The sequence below is a fragment of the Apodemus sylvaticus genome, chromosome 19, assembly GCF_947179515.1.
Source record: "Apodemus sylvaticus chromosome 19, mApoSyl1.1, whole genome shotgun sequence".
Lineage (NCBI taxonomy): Eukaryota > Metazoa > Chordata > Mammalia > Rodentia > Muridae > Apodemus > Apodemus sylvaticus.
In genome coordinates this window covers 23,740,690-23,758,043 of record NC_067490.1, presented here as the reverse complement: position 1 = coordinate 23,758,043, position 17,354 = coordinate 23,740,690, and the positions used below count along the sequence as shown (strand labels likewise).

General features: G+C 41.2%; 1 protein-coding gene across 1 annotated transcript in view; it reads left to right on the top strand.

Moving 5' to 3' along the window:
- Positions 1–17,354, top strand: part of Ctnna3 (catenin alpha 3) — a 1,484,299-nt gene that overhangs the window by 270,159 nt on the left and 1,196,786 nt on the right. The window contains exon 5 of the mRNA XM_052164514.1: positions 11,314–11,577. Coding sequence (XP_052020474.1) covers positions 11,314–11,577 — 264 coding nt within the window. The remainder of the gene's footprint in view (positions 1–11,313; positions 11,578–17,354) is intronic.

The following is a 17,354-nucleotide window of genomic DNA, read 5'->3' as shown; positions in this document are numbered from 1 at the left end:
GGGCATTAAGTCCATTGATGTTAAGAGATATTAAGGAATAGTGATTGTTACTTCCTATCATTTTTGACGTTATTTTTTAAATTTGAATGCTTAACTTCTTTTGGGTTTGATGAAAGGTTACTATCTTGCTTTTTCCAGGGTGAAGTTTCCCTCCTTGTATTGGTGTTGTCCTCCTATTATCCTTTTTAGGGCCGGGTTTGTGGATAGATATTGGGTAAACTTGGTTTTGTCATGAAATATCTTAGTTTCTCCATCTATGGTGATTGAGAGTTTTGCTGGATATAGTAGTTTTGGTTGGCATTTGTGTTCTCTTAGAGTCTGCATGAGATCTGCCCAGGACCTTCTAGTCTTCATAGTCTCAGGTGAAAAGTCTGCTGTGATTCTGATAGGTCTTCCTTTATATGTTACTTGGCCTTTTTCTCTTACTGCCTTTAGTATTCTTTCTTTGTTTAGAACATTTGGTGTTTTGATTATTATGTGACGGGAAGTATTTCTGTTCTGGTCCAGTCTGTTTGGAGTTCTGTAGGCTTCTTGTATATTCATGGGCATCTCTCTCTTTAGGTTAGGGAAGTTTTCTTCCATAATTTTATTGAAGATATTTGCTGGCCCTTTAAGTTGTAAATCTTCACTCTCCTCTATGCCTATAATCCTTAGGTTTGGTCTTCTCATTGTGTCCTGGATTTCCTGGATATTTTGGGTTACAAGCTTTTTGCATTTTGCATTTTCTTTAACTGTTGAGTCCATGGTTTCTATGGAATCTTCAGCATCTGAGATTCTTTCTTCTATCTCTTGTATTCTGTTGTTGATATTTGTATCTCTGTCCCCTGATTTCTTCCCAAGGCTTTCTATCTCCAAAGTTGTCTCCCTTTGAGTTTTCTTAGTTGTTTCTACTTCTGATTTTAGATCCTGGATGGTTTTGCTTAGCTCCTTCACTTGCATGTTTGTGTTTTCCTGTAATTCTTTAAGAGATTTTTGTGTTCTCTCTTTCATGAGCTCAGCCTGTTGACCAAAGTTCTCCTGTATTTCTTTAAGAGATTTTTGTGTTTCGTCTTTCATGACCTCAGCCTGTTGAGCAAAGTTCTCCTGTATTTCTTTAAGTGTTTTTTGCATTTCCTCCTTGTTGGCTTTTGTATTCTCCTGGATTTCTTTCAATGATTTTTGTGTTTCCCTTGCAAGGGCTTCTACCTTTTGATCCATTGTCTCCTGAATTTCTTTATGTATGACCTTCATGTGTTCCTGTACCAGCATCATGACCAGTGATTTTAAATCCAAATCTTGTTTTACTGGTGTGATGGGGTATCCAGGACATGTTGGTAGAGGAGAATTGGGTTCAGATGTTGCCATATTGCCTTGATTTCTGTTAGTGACGTTCCTGCGTTTGCCTTTTGCCATCTAGATCTCACTGGTGTTAGTTTATCTTGTCAGTGCTGGACTCACCAGTGCAAGCTGCCCCTTCCCAGTTGGCCTCTGGTGCACAGCTTACCTCCTGCACTGCTTGTAGACAGTGTGCTGCTGCCCAGGCTGTTCAGATCCCAAAGCAGGCACCCGAAGGCTCCCGCTGGGGCCCGCTGGATTCACTGGAGCACACTGACTTCTCCCAGCTGGCCGCCCGGAAGCCCAGCTAGCCACTTGCAGGACTTGGAGATGTAATGCTGCCGCCCAGACTGATCTGGATCCGGAAGCGGAGAGAGTAGAGCTAAGGGCTTCTGCCTGAGGCCTTGCTCCAGATTGTGTCTGTGGAGCAGATGGAGCCCGTGTGCACTCCCAGGGAGTGCCGACGGTGTATGCTACTGTGACCTCCCCTGAGTTCCGCTCACTCCGCTGGGCAGCCGATCTGCCAACCGGGCTATCGCACACAAGGTTAGCCTGGCCGCCCAGTCCCTGAGTCCAGGCAAAAGCCTGGGAGGCCAAGGTCCGAGCAAAGTTCCCCTACGGCTTTGACTGTTAATTGGGTTTGCCAGGTGACTAGGATGGCGGGCGTGTGCGCCCGCGCTCCCTGAAAGCGCCGGGAGAGTCTGCTTTGCTAACAATCACCTGGGCGGGTTGACTCACAGATGGCCCACCAAGCCGCCCAGTTCTTGGGGTCAGTCCTGTGGCTTTTGGGGCCTGGACCCCCACTTTGTTAGCCTTAGGCTATGCCTGTTACAGGTCTGCCCGCCTGAGCTCTCTGTCGTCCTGCAGGCAAAATGGCGGCGGCGCGCTCGCAGGCCTGGGCAAAAAACCTCCTGGTTGGGTTGGCACCCCGATGGCCCCCCGACCCTCCCAGGGCCTGGGTGTAGGCCAACGCCCGTCGGGCTCAGACCACCGCGGTGTTGGCCTCGGATTATGTTTGTGTACCTCAGTCTGTCCGATTCCTGGAGTACGGAACCAAGATGGATCCTCCTCTCCTGACTGGTGGGAGGCCGAGTTCTGAAGTGGCCTCCGTGCAGGAAAGGCGCCGCACAACTGCAGCTGCTTGCTGTCCGGCTGGTCAGCGAAGGTCAGTGGTCGTGGGCGCAGGGCCTAACTGGACCCTGTGACGCCTTGGTTCCACTGCTGATGGCCCTTCAGCTGGAGCAGCCACTGCTGCCGCTGCTGCCGCCGCCGCCGCCGCCCTCATAAACAGCAGCTTTTCTTTTTTGTGTTTATTTTCAAACAGTCACTTGAAAATAACATTTTGTGTTTTTTTTCCTGTTTTTTTTTTTTTTTTTTTTTTTTTTTTAAATATAATTCCTCCAACCAGGCAGAAAGTAGATTTCATATCGAGTTTTCTTTTTTCTTTTTTTTTCTTTTCTATATTCTTTGTTTACATTCAAAATGCTTTCCCCTTTTCCGGATCCCCACTCCCCATCGGTCTCATAAGCCCTCTTCCCTTCACCTATTTCCTAATCACCCCCCCTCCCATTTCCCTGTCCTGGTACTCCCCTACAATGGTGGATCAACTCTTTTCAGAGCCAGGGCCCTCTCTTTCCCTCCTCTTGGGTATCATTTGATATGCTAACTCTGTCTTGAGAATTCAGAGCTTCTGGGCTAATTAATACCCACTTATCAGTGATTGCATTCCATGTGTATTCTTTTGTGATTGCGTTACCTCACTTAGGATGATATCATCCCCATAACATGGGAAATGCAATCGGCAGAGAGGGTCGCAGGTGATCGGCTGCAGTGTTATTTGCTGAATTACAGTTACTGGTTAGCATTATTCATGTGTTTACTTCCTTCAACTCTAAGTAAACTTACAATTTTTATTACACTTATTTATTTATTGGGTAGGATGTGTGTGTGTGTGTGTGTGTGTGTGTGTGTAGGTCAGAGGGTAATTTGTGGCAATCTCTTCTCTCTCTCTCTACCTTGTGGGACCTGGGACTCAGATTCAGGTTGTTAGGTTTGGCGGCAAGGGCCTTTACTCACTGACGCACCCATCTTGTCAGCCCTTGTAGAACTTACAATTACTAAATGACAGCATCCATTCCGAACAACACACAGCTCAAAAGGTAATTAGTTGAGTGAAAATTTCCAGCAGACAACTTGTATCTAGTGCTTAGAAAAGGAAACAATCTCCACCAGAGCTAGATTTCTTCTCTGATGAGTCTCTGATCATTCCTTAAGAACAATTGACATCCTGATTTCTGCTCTAAATCATGTTGCCAGAGTAGAAACTTGATTAGACAGACTCAAAGCACACATCCTTCCTCCCTTGTGGTGTTCTCTCTCTCTCTCTCTCTCTCTCTCTCTCTCTCTCTCTCTCTCTCTCTCATGTAGCACATTCTGTGGTTCTTATTACTTTGTTTCCAGTTTAGAACTGTTGGGAACCGGCTGCCATGGACATCTTCCTATCTTTTGTTGAACCCGTGAGCACATTTCTACAAGTGTGCATCATCTCCTAGGGGTAGGATAGCCTAGTGGGACATGCGTACATCTAGCTTCAGGTGGTCTATAAAGGCAGCTTTCCAAACTGGTTGTACCAATCAGTGGGTTCAGTAACATTCAGTGTGGAGATAGGTGTACTTTAAGCTTAACTTTCTGTGGAATTTTCATATACAAATTTGTATAAATTCTCTAGGTTAAATGATATTTTCTAAAATGTTGATTTTGAGGGTAATAATAATTATAATAATAATAAATATCTGAATTCTCTGTTCCCCTTGAAGTGTATCTTCTCCTGATTTATATTTTTAAAGATTTATTGGCTTTTATTTTATGTCTATGAGTGATTTGCCTGCGTGTACGTATGATTTGGTGCTAACAGAGGCCGGAAGGTGGTATCAGTTCCTTTTTACTGAGTTGCAGAGGGTTGTGAGCCGTTATGTGGGTGCTGAGAATTGAACTGGAGTCTTCTAGTAGAGTAGCTAGTGCTCTTAACCAATGATCCATTTCTCTAGCACCATCTCTGACTTAATTTTAATTCATTGTATTTTTTTTGTTTCTTCAACAAAAATGTATTAAACTCATATGCCATGTGTTGCTAGGTAATAAGATTCAAAATAATAAATTATATGACTTTCATTTGAGAGGCATAATGAGCTAAAGACACCAAATGTTAACAGATATTTTGATTTATTTCACTAAAATTTATAAAGCTACTTTCTTAATCTAATATTTATAGATTTAGTAAAGAAGTCCATTAAGAAGTGGCCAGGATCATTCATAGTTTCTAGTTACTTTTTATGATGTATTCTCTAGCTGTAAATCTCTAAAAAAATTAGGTATATTTTTTAGCTTATCCATATAGAAGTCATTTTGACTTCTTAAATTGTTTCTTATGATAAGTGTAGTTTAATTCTTGTTCTGCATTCTCTGTTCTTGCTTAATTTTTTTTTTAATTTTTAAAATTTAAAATGTTTTGAATTCAGTATTTTCTGATACCCATTGTGGCCATTGAGACACCGCCAGTGTTTGTTCTTTCGGACTAGCACATAAGGCAATTCGATTGACATCTCGAGTTCCCTTCAGTAGCGCAGCATTCCTGCTGGCTGAAGGTACTGCTGCCGTCACACGTAGCGTGGACCCCCGAAGAAGAGCTGGTGACTCATGGGTTCCAACTTTTGAACTTGCATCCTCATCCCAGAGTGTGTTTTCCTTTATAATTTCACTCTGACCTTACATTTGATACATCACAAACTGCACATCCCCTTTTTTCTTACACGCATATTCTTTTCACCGTGTTCCCATCCCCCCAGTGAAGGCATTTCCATGTTTACAATCACGGACGCCATTTTCTTTTTTTTTTTTTTTTTTTTTTTTATTTGATATAATTTATTTACATTTCAAATGCTTTCCCCTTTTCTAGCCCCCCCCCCACTCCCCGAAAGTCCCGTAAGCCCCCTTCTCTTCCCCTGTCCTCCCTCCCACCCCTTCCCAGTTCCCCGTTCTGGTTTTGCCAAATACTGTTTCACTGAGTCTTTCCAGAACCAGGGACCACTCCTGCTTTCTTCTTGTATCTCATTTGATGTGTGGATTATGTTTTGGGTATTCCAGTTTTCTAGGTTAATAACCACTTATTAGTGAGTGCATACCATGATTCACCTTTTGAGTCTGGGTTACCTCACTTAGTATGATGTTCTCTAGCTCCATCCATTTGCCTAAGAATTTCATGAATTCATTGTTTCTAATGGCTGAATAGTACTCCATTGTGTAGATATACCACATTTTTTGTATCCACTCTTCTGTTGAGGGATACCTGGGTTCTTTCCAGCATCTGGCAATTATAAATAGGGCTGCTATGAACATAGTAGAGCATGTATCCTTATTACATGGTGGGGAATCCTCTGGGTATATGCCCAGGAGTGGTATAGCAGGATCTTCTGGAAGTGAGGTGCCCAGTTTTCGGAGGAACCGCCAGACTGCTTTCCAGAGTGGTTGTACCAATTTGCAACCCCACCAGCAGTGGAGGAGTGTTCCTCTTTCTCCGCACCCTCTCCAACACCTGCTGTCTCCTGAATTTTTAATCTTAGCCATTCTGACTGGTGTAAGATGAAATCTTAGGGTTGTTTTGATTTGCATTTCCCTAATGACTAATGAAGTGGAGCATTTTTTAAGATGCTTCTCCGCCATCCGAAGTTCTTCAGGTGAGAATTCTTTGTTTAACTCTGTACCCCATTTTTTAATAGGGTTGTTTGGTTTTCTGGAGTCTAACTTCTTGAGTTCTTTATATATATTGGATATTAGCCCTCTATCTGATGTAGGATTGGTGAAGATCTTTTCCCAATTTGTTGGTTGCCGATCTTCCTCTTGATGGTGACGGACGCCATTTTCTAGACACTGCTAAATCCCTTTCACTCCCAAAGCCTTGGTGCTCTCCCCTGGTCAGTGTTGCGCGGCTCCTCCCTGCTTCAGCCTAGTGATCCTGTCCAGTGGTAGGCGCCTATTGTTTCTCACCGCAACGGGAATTTTTGCCTAGCCTCCCTTGCTGCCCTGTCATTGCTTGAGTCTATTTAAATGGCTGTTGTCAAAGGCCTCTTCCAAACACTTAAGAGATTGTGTTGCTTTCAGGGTTCCTTGGCCTTGCCAGCTGCACAAGCTAACTTTCTACTCTGCTTTTCTCAGTAATGTCACCCCCAGTAGCCTGCACGCCTCAGGCTCGCGATGTTTCCTTCTGCGTATTGTTTTGTCCTGCACTGTTCACGGAACAGCTTCTTACTGTTTTAAGATTCACCTTGTTAGGAACGAACTCCTTCCTCTTCCTGTATTTGTGACAGCAAGAATGAACCCGGAGGATGCTCTGCTAGGCAAGGATCACAGAAAGAAAAGGACAAATACACGATGACCTCATTTCTGTTTGAATTCAAAAAGGAGTTTAGGTTTTAGAAGGGTGTTTTATGGTGGTTGCTAGGGGTAGGGCATGGAGAAAATGAGAACCAGTTAAGGGATTCAAAGTAAGGTTCATAAGTTCTGGATATCTAATTATAGTAGTGTGGTAGCAATAGCTGATGATGTTTTGTTTATTTAAAATTAACTAGAAGAATAAACCTTAAGTATTCCTACAACATAAACATGCATGCCGATTAAGTATGCTGACAGTGATTCTAATAAATTTAATTGCAGGAAACATTACTCGATGTGAGTGAGTGAGTGAGTGTGTGTGTGTGTGTAAGATCTTATAGACCTTGAATATATGCTAATTTATCAATTATGCCTCTAAAATTTCTCTCAAATATTTACCTTAACCCCCTTAAAGCTGAGGCTTTTCCTCTGTGCTGTAACTTTATTTTAATTTCTATGTAACTTAAAAATTTTATTTATTTTATGTATATAAGTGCTTGCCTACACGTATGTTTATCTATCATCTGCGTGCAGTGATCACAGAGGCCAGAAGAGGGCATCTAATCCCCCTGGAACAGGAATTACAGGTTCTGAGCCACCACTGTGGTTCTGGGAACTAAACCCAGGTCTGCTGCAAGAGCCACAAGTATTCCCAGGAGCTGGGCAGCCCCTCCAGCTCTCAGTGTCTGCAAAATTCTCTTGTTTGTCTACACTTTGGTCTGAGAACTTTTTCTTCACATTCTGGGTACTTAATCAACATAATGCTTGATGTGCAATACAGGCTCAACAATTGTTGGTGAATTAACCAGTAGCTTAGAGCCTCCTGTCTTTATATTATGTGCTCTTTGAAATATCTATGTATACTTCATTTTTCTTGACAGGGTTATAATTCACATGTTGCTTCCTCAATCCACTTGTATAGATGCATAAGTTCTTCTCATACTATTAAAATCCCATCTGGGAATTTCTTCATCAGTTGGAAGCATTTGATGTCTTCTTAGCTTGGAAACATTGTGTGTGTGTTTTTCTTCTGGCACATTTAAAAAATATATATAAAATAAGTGTCAGTCCTTGAGGATTTGAATTTGGTATTCCTTTCTCTCTCTAGGGCCATCCCCAACTGGCCTTGATATTGAATAAATATTTTGACCTGGTTTGGAATTAGGGACCCAATAGTATTATTGGTTAATGTAATCACAAGCACCCATAGTAATCTTTAATTTAGAAGAATGACCTTCTCTGGTGGTTTCAGAGGCTTGATATTTGGGGTACTGGTGCTCATTAAGGATTCTGTCATTGCCTTAGGTAGGGATGACAAAGCATATGTTCAAAATCCAAAACACGTCTGTACTTTTAAAAACCCCCAAGTCCTTACAGCATTAAAGGGCTTATTCTAAGATATTCCTAGCCACCACCAAAGCAAAGGAAATGATATTTTTAAACTTTAACCTTCTTTGTGATAGCTTAGGTAGACTATTTCCCACTGAAATCCTGACAATGTCATTCTAAATAAAGAATCACACACAGGCTGCTTCAGAGGAACTTATATAATATGTGTTCTGATTACACTGTCTCGCAGAGTCTTCCATGACCCTTCCTGAACATTAGTGCCTTTTTTTTTGGTGAGTGTTTCTCACAAGGGGCTCTGCATCTTTTATATTCATTATGTTCTTTATGTGATTTACATCTTTATGTGTTCTGTAGTGTGATTTATATTGTTAAGAGCTGTTGTAAACCAGGGATATGAAAATCGCCAAGAACCTCACAGGAGAAAAACGGCATAGCATTATTGATAAAATGTAAGGGACGATCCATTATTTTTTCCAAGATTAATTACTGCTTTCCACATTTATCCCAGATCTTACAGCCAAGTGGTTTCTAAGATCAGAGGAGCCTGGCATGCTCAGAGGTGCATGGCTGCAGCCTATCTTCTACCTCTGCTGTTCTTGTACTGTTCTGCAAGAGTATCTTTATCTCCATTTCCACAAATGGAAAAGCAGATACCAAAAGAACGGGAGCCTTGCCTATCTTGTAGTCCTGATTTCAGAGCCCAAACTAAGACCTAGAGAAGGTGTGTGGGGGGGATCATAGAGGGCCAATGAATCACACATTGTCTTTCCTTGGTTCATTCAGGAGCATGAGCAGTGGGTTGGCAGCTTCATGAACTGTCCTCCTACACTTTAGGAAGAACTTAATCTCCAAAGACTGCAGGGAGTAGTAGAGAGCTTTTGTTTTTAGAAGGAAGGAACTCAAACTACAATAACACTATCCATTTATTAACCCTAACAGCATTGTCCCTGGGAAGGAGAGTATTGTGGAAACACACACACACACACACACACACACACTGAACAAGTCAGTGTTTGTAACAAGTAGACCTTAGTTTAGATCTCGGTTCTTTCACCAATCTCTTCCTTTGCACTAAGTATCTACTCAGTTAACACAGGGATCATCATGACGTCACCCAAAAGTATGATGCTCACAGAGAAGCCAAATAGAAGTACCTTATAGGTTGTGTGACATATAAATCCAGACTTTATTCTTGTGTAACAAAGAAAATCCTTCTTGAACAGGAAAGAATGTAACATTGGCAGGATGAGGGCTCCCTAACAGGCTGTAAAAGACAAAACGTATCCATTTTTGTCTGCCCTTTCCCTCACACTATGCTTAGTGTTTTCAAACTTCAGCCTTATCATTTTGAAAAAAAAAAGAGATAATAATCACATTTATCAATTTCTCATGAATTTTGTGGAAGATACACATATGACATACATGAACTAATGTTCATAACCCTTGGTAACATTTGCTAAGAAAAATTGTGGGAGTAGTAATGTGTTTGTTTCAGAAAAAAGCATGCCAGAATAGAGAATTCCTTTCTCCTAGATCTCATTATCTTAACATTTGTCCCAACAAGGAGATCACATTGATACGTCACTATTAACTACTACTAATGGCCTGTATTTAGACTCACCAGGCTTGTATAAATACCTTTATTCTGTTCTAGAATCCAGCCTAGAGAATGGCATTGCATGTAACTGTCGCGTGTCCCCCTTCTGCTCTAGCTTATGACAATCTATCAGTGCTTTTCCTTATTGTACAAACTTGCATGGTCTCGAAGAGTGGTCCTATAGCACGAGGGATGCTTCCAAGGCTGCTCTGGTCTTGCTTCTCATTATTAGGTAAGGCTTATGGCTTCCTAGAGACTAGCCCAGAAGTGACACCTGTTTGTGTCATAATGTGTCCATGCGATGTCACCGATGATGTCAGCCTTCATCACTTGGGTAAAGTAGTGCTCTACGAATTTTTTTCCCATTACATCCTAAGCAGTTTTAGCCGGCCATCATTTACATATGCAGTTCCCCTACTCTGTCTGTGGTACTTTGCAATAAGAATTACTTCAAATTGCTATTATTCACAGACACATCCTTTGCAGAATTTTCACACTAAAGCACTTTCCTACCCCAGTTATTATATGTTACTTTTAATTTCATATTTTCATGACTGGAAATGGACTTGTTTCTATGTTTGCCTAGTTTATTGCTTGCCTATAAGTTTCCTTCCATGCTAACATAAACTTCAGGAAATTAAGGGTCTGCTGGGATTGCTCACATCTGTATTCCCAGACTCTAACCCAAGGGCTAGCCTATGCTAAGTCCTTAGCAACTATTTGTTGGTTAAATATCAAAGAAAGAAAAATAGACGATTTGTTTCTTAGCATTTATGAAATAGAAAAAGGTATTTGAGTGCCAAAAAGTTTGATTTAGCTTTTAAAAAGTTTTTAATTCACTTGGTTTGTTTTAATGGCAAGTTAGATGCAATTATTACTATCCCTGGGAAATAGGTTAACAGAATATTGGTAATTCAAGCTGCCTGATGATGCACTTAGTAATGTGTCAAGAGTTTTCTGTGACTTGTATGGGTGTGATCATTAGCTTCAATGATCATCTTGTGACAATCTAGATCCCTCTGGGAAGAGATCTTCAATGAGGCTATGTCTAGGCCAGTGTTCGGGCAAGTGTTTGGGGGTTGGCTTGAGTATGTTAGTTATGGTGGGGAGGTCCGCCCATTGTGAGTGGTACCATTCCCTAGAGAAATGATTTCTACCTCCCAGAGAGTACAGGAAGTGAGCGGAGTGCTAGCATGCATGAATCAGTCCAGCACGGTCTGATGTGGACCATGGCGTCATGCAAACATCTGCCTCATGTTTCTGTTGCCTTGACGTCCCTGCGATGATGGACAGACACCTGAAATTTTGAGCCCAATGCACCACGGTTCCCCTTTGCTTTTGTCAAGAGTATTCTGAGCCAACAGGAATCACAACTAAGATAATGCATATATGGCTGACCAGGGATACCTCTCCACCATTGCAGCCTTTACTTGTGAACTACCTCCTATTTCCTATTGTAGAACTTCAGAATCTAAAGGACTGTAGAGATGCCTGATGCCCTTATTAGCGCCATCTGACTGCTGTCTTTAGATTCATCCCATCCCACTTGCCCCAAGGGAACGTCCGGATAATATGTCTTTCTTCTATGACCAGTAGTGAGAATTTTTTTTTTTAAATCTTTTCAGGACTTAAAATCTCCAAGCCAGAGAGATGAAATCGCAGGGGCGCGGGCTACCTTGAAGGAGAACTCCCCCCTCCTGCATTCAATTTGTTCAGCCTGCTTGGAACATTCCGATGTCGCTTCGCTCAAAGCCAGTAAGGACACCGTCTGTGAAGAGATCCAGAATGCTCTCGACGTCATTTCCAATGCTTCCCAAGGCATCCAGAATGTGCCAGCGCCTCCTGAACCCCAGGCAGCAACACTGGGAAGTGCTCTTGACGAGCTGGAGGTAAGCAGAGAGAGCCAACCCTAAAAGACTGTGTCTCATGTGACTAAATGTCTCAGTACAAGTAAGCAGACGCAGCCTTTCAGTTCCTAGGGCGGAGTCTGGAGAACTTTTATATTTATCATTAATCAATCTCAACGACCTTCCTGGGTCTTCCAATGAATTGATTAACAACAAGGTTTCCTATCGGCATGCTTAGCAGCCCTCTACTTAAGAAGCCTTTACATTGGATTGCTTGGGATTCTAGTGAAGACTTTGTTTTACATAGACCAGCTTCTAAAGTGTAGGATTTACTTACTATATACTATTTATTATCTGCACTGTTCTATGTGCTTAGGAATACATCTGGTCAGTGTCTTTGTCAAGGGTTTATATTTTAGCGAGAGCACGTAGGTAAAGAACATGCTAACCGTTATAAATAACCAGCTAGCATAGCATATTATAAAGGGGCGAGAGGTACCCTCAAAGGTGTGAGCAGGATCAGATGGAGATCTAGAACATAGGCTCAAAGCTACTTCCCCTGTGTTTGTGACAGCATAGAAGCCAGGAACCTGGTGGAGTCATCAAGGGGGAAAGGTCACAGCTCAGGTAAAGAGCCAATGGGATCTGGCTAGAACAGGCTGTGTCAGCTCTTCCTCGGAACAACTAGGACTCTTTGCAAGTCTTTTTAACACACTGAGGCTTGTGTCTTAAAGGAATGATGTTAGCACCACAGGAGCCCAGGCTGAATGCAGATAAGGTGAGAGGCTGGGACCCAGGCGGGAGGCTGTGCTGGGAACCCAGAGTCACCACTTACCTTAGAGCATCACCCAACTCCATCTCACGCCAGCAGCAGCAAGGCTCAGTTGTGTAGGGCGGAGTCAGCTAGATAATGATAGAATGGATGGATTGGGCATGAGCCAAGGGGAGGAGTCACAGTGGACATTGCACGCTGAGTCCTCTGGGAACACAGAGTGGAGTTTGTGGTCTCCCATGCTATTAGGAATTAATGTCCAGGAGGCAAAAAGACAGAATCAAGTCTGCCTGGAAGACAGACCTACAAAGCTTGGGCCAACCAACAGTTGGTACTTAGAGAGTGTTGGTTTTCATAGTGTACCTTACTAGGTTGAAATATACAGGCCTTTACATCTCTCAGTTGCTGGATGAGGTTATCTTCCTGGTGAAGATCATGAACTCTGGGGTCAGCAGGATTGATCTGTGTAGGTGTGGATAGACTTGTCCATAATTTGATAGTGAGTCCGACTTGGAAGCAGGAAATAGCTATCATATCTGAGTAGCATAGAGAGTTAATTTAAAACGTTTAATGGAATAACTAGGTAGAAGAAGTTTTCATTAACCATGGGAAGGCAAGGCAAAGCCGGTGAGAAACTCAATTTTAAACAAGTTGAGGTATTTATCAGGGCTTCAAGTATGATGTTGAAGAGACACTGATTACCCTAGTCCAACAAGGAGCTCCTTACTGGGAGGTAACATGGTGTGGTATTTCTTCCTTGGTTTATGTTCTAGCTGTGGCATTTGCTACATTTATAATCTTGGTAACAATTCTTATGGACCTATATGTTATCTTACTTATGGGATACCAGTAACAATATCATCAGGTTAAATGAATTAGTAATACAGGTTTGAATACTTAGAGTCATGCATAGTAAATATTCAGTCTTAGCATCATTACAGAGACTATTTGGAAGCAGGTTTTCCCATAATGAAGAGAATATCTATAATTAAAGTTACTAAAGTTTTACTGATAACCAAAAAGAAAAAAAAGCCCAACTCTACAACTTATACCCATGCTGTTTATATCAAGCTCATAGAAAATTCATTAGATAATTAATACTTTCAAGTTTAAAATAGCTTGCTTTCCTTTTAATTAAATGTCTTTAAATGGGATCTTCATTTCTAATCCAGTATTATCAACTGCCAGATTATTATATGAAATCCATGTGAAATTGCATAAAATACCCAGTCATGTACAGAGTTTAGGGATTCATTGTCTGATAAAGTAAAATAAAAAAAAAAGAATGGAAACTAATAATTCCTATTACCCAATGTTCCTTCCCTGTGATGAACTCACAATAGTCTTGTGTATTATATGTGTATCTTGATGTCTTATCTTTATAAGACTGAAGATCTCATTTTTTAAGACCAGTCATAGATATGAGAAGAAAGCAACCATATACCAGTAAACTGATAGACCCTAAATCAATAAAATATAAAACCTGAAGACCAAACTAAATGGTAAACTTGATCATAGCTTGGAAAGCTTTGAGGAGCTGATCAATTATTTTTTTTTACCAGGTGAGGGAAACATTTGACCTCCAGTAAATGTTATTGATCTGTGTTCATTCACTGGAGGAGGGAGTCATGGGAAATCCCAGTCTTGTGGGTCCTGTTTTTGCCTTTTCCAAGCACCATCCTTTCCAAATTCCGTCTGCATTCTTCTGACACCCTGCCACTCTGGTCACCTATTGTCCTTGACGCCACTACTGGCCTCTGGAAAGCAGTCTGTAAGTCACACGCCTGCTCTCAAAGGCATTTTCTCTTAGCAACCAGAAGCTGTGGCCTGTGCTGCAAGCCAGCTTTGTGATCTCTTTGATTCCAGCCCAGGTCTGCCTGCTCCTGCTGCTTTCACTCCCCTGGAGGTCAGAACGCTTCAACTAATGGATTGTGGTGCTGAGTTGGGAAAAGCTGAGTGGGAGGCCTTCAGCCTCGATTGGGGTGTTTTAAGGTTTCACATGGTTCCTTTACCGGCCCCCTCCACACCAGTGCTTGGGTTTATAATAACCTAGACTGTGTGTGATTCTTCTGCGTAGGAGGGCTGCTTTCTTAGCATCCTTCAAAAATAAAGGAAAATGGAAAAAAAATCGACTGTTGAACAAGATCTTGATTTCTCTTGAGACATAGTAGCTTAACCGGGCCGCTTTGATGTGCAGCTTTGTAGAGGTCAGCTCTGAGGTTGGCAAGATTACCCTTTGCGGGAAGTCAGGGTATTTGCAGACTAACGGTAACTTGGTATTAATATGCAGGTCCTAGGCTAGCTATACAGGGGCGCTGGTTTAGTATGCTATAGCAGTGGGCATAGAAAACCACTTATCCAATGGACTTGCCATCTAATACCTAGAAAGGGACTTTTAGAGAGATAACTAAAGTTGAATGTTTTTTTTTTAAAAAACCATTTTTTTGTAGACAATTAAAAGGTAATCTGACCCCTTCCTGTCTGTTTTTCCTTCCACATAGTTGCATCCAAAAGAAAGAAGTTGTAGCCCGCTCCCCTGTTAAAATAAAATTGGAGGTCAGGCTATTTATGTTTGCTCTTAAATACATACAAAATTTATACAAAACACCCTCTATGAAAATGATTAAGAAATGTCATCCTTTGGGATTGAGGTGTTTTTTTTTTCTCTAAATAAATCCATTTTTAGAAAAATAAAGTAAAATATGAAATATTTCTGCTTGAATAAACTTTTTTCAAGATTTATTCTTATGTATTTATGTTTTAAGTATGTATTTTATTTAGCTGTGTGTGTGTGGAGGCATTCATGTATGAATGTATAAATATAAGCCAGAAGAGAGCATTGTGCATCTTTATCTTTCTTCACCCATTTCTTCGAGGTACGTGCTCTCCCTGTGCATTTTTCTCTATCTTTCTTCACCTGTTCCTTGGAGGTAGGCACTCCCCCCAAACCTGGAATTCTTATTTTCATGGCTAGACTCAAAATCAGCCACCCTCATTGATTTTCTTGTCTCTGCTACCCTTGGGGTTGGGGTTTCTGGTGTGTGTTAGATGCCTGGCTTGTTAAGTAGGTCCTAGGAATGGACCTCTGGTCCTCACAGCCCCACACGCCATTTCTCCAGCCCCTGTGGCGAATTCATCTTCCATGAATTATTCACTTGGCGATTACAATGTTACCACTGAAAATTTAATTTTTCCCTTACTGAAAAAAAAAAATTGCCATCTAAGTTGTATCTATTGCAAATCGGGAAGCTGGTGGGTAGGAGCAGGCAGGGTACATGTCTAGCTTCTCTGATTCCAGAAGAATTTGTGACTGTACGCTTCTTGAGTTTTCCTTGCTGGAACTTAACAGACTCAATTAAAAATTGGCATAACATGTACTAAGGCTCCTAGTTTGTACGAATCATCAGAAAAGTTATAAATGTCACCACGTCTCTCTGGTGGATTAAATGCTGCGCATGGATCATTTAGTATAAACAGTCTGTATTTGGGAAGAGCTTCTTGTAATGGGGTGGAACTTTCCAGAGGACCGGGCAGGTGAAATTGTTAAGAACATTTTCCAAAGTGCTAAACAGATTTGTTTCCTGGGATGTTCCCACAAAAGACCTCATTTATCCCCAAAGTTTTCCAAGTCGATCCTTCACTGGAACCCCTTTGGCCTCTCAGTCTAGTTGGAGGCCATTGTGATAGGCAAGCGGCAGCAGAGGCTGGAGAGGAGAGAGGGTGGAGAAGGGCCTTTTCAGGAACGGAAGTGCTCTTAAGACCCATTTACTGCCGAACAAGCAGGCAGATGACCTAAAGTACTTCCCCGGGATCCTAATACTGTCTTCACAACTTCTGAATATTAGCTGCAGTCAAAGACAGGGCTTCAGAACAAAATGCCCAAAAGAAGTAAATGCAAGTTACAAATAATTTCCAACGCTAGCCAAACTAGATGAAACAGAATTTACCGAACACTTAACCTTTTAACAATAACTTTGTGAGTTAAACGGTCGTACTTTATGTTATTTACAGGGAGTTATATTAGTAGAGGATCTGAAATAACCTTTGCTCTATTTTACCCCTGCAAATATTCTACTGTGAAATAAATGGGTGTAGTAAATACTCGGCCGGGAGCCAGACTCATTAAAGGTTTATAGTGTGAAAATGTATCGGGATACTTCCTCAACAGCTACCAAGCTAAAACTTCTGCTAAATCTCTTATTCTGGGCCATGGCTGGTTGTGGGTATGAAACTTGAGATTTATCGGCAGAAAAAAAGATAGAAATTGAATTAGAGCACTGTACACTGTAAATGGATTGATTTATTGGAAAGGCAAGTGTGAATTATGAAGTGTTGCTTCTGCGTTTGTGACCGAATGAGAGTCAAAAAGTGTCACGTTGTAGATGAACAGAATTTTGAAAGTGTCATTAAGCAGGAAACTTTGCCAGTGGAAACTGCTTCAAAAACTTGAAGTGCACTAATAATAACACTCACACCCTGGTGTAGAAGGTAAAAATAATGATTGTTGTCATCATAATAGGAATTATTCTCAAATGTCTTTTAAGCTGATGATGTCGAAGGATATGTGTGTAGTTATTTTATTTTCAGAGATGTTCTATGTTTCCTTTATATATTACTTTATATATAGTTTTATATTATTTTTATTGATAAATTAACATATACAATATATTATTTCATATTTCATATATTTCATATGAAATGTGTATTGATCAAATCTATTTCCATCCTTTACCCTCTAATTCACACCTTATTCCCTGGACCATTTTTTCCTTCCCAGTTTTATGTGCTTTGTTTTTAAAGCCACAGAGTTCCTATGAGTTTCCTCTATGCCCTTGGGTGTACATAGAGGCGTACCAGAGCATAGTACTTCTATAATATCATATCCCTGTATTAAAATGACCCTCTAACCTCCAGTAGCCATCAATTGACAGTAGTTTCTCAGCTAGGTGTGGGCTGTCATGAGTTCCTCCCTATCCTTGCTGGGGTTTTGGCTGGCTTGATCTTGTACAGGTCTTGTGTAAGCAGTCACAGCTGCAATGGCTCAGTT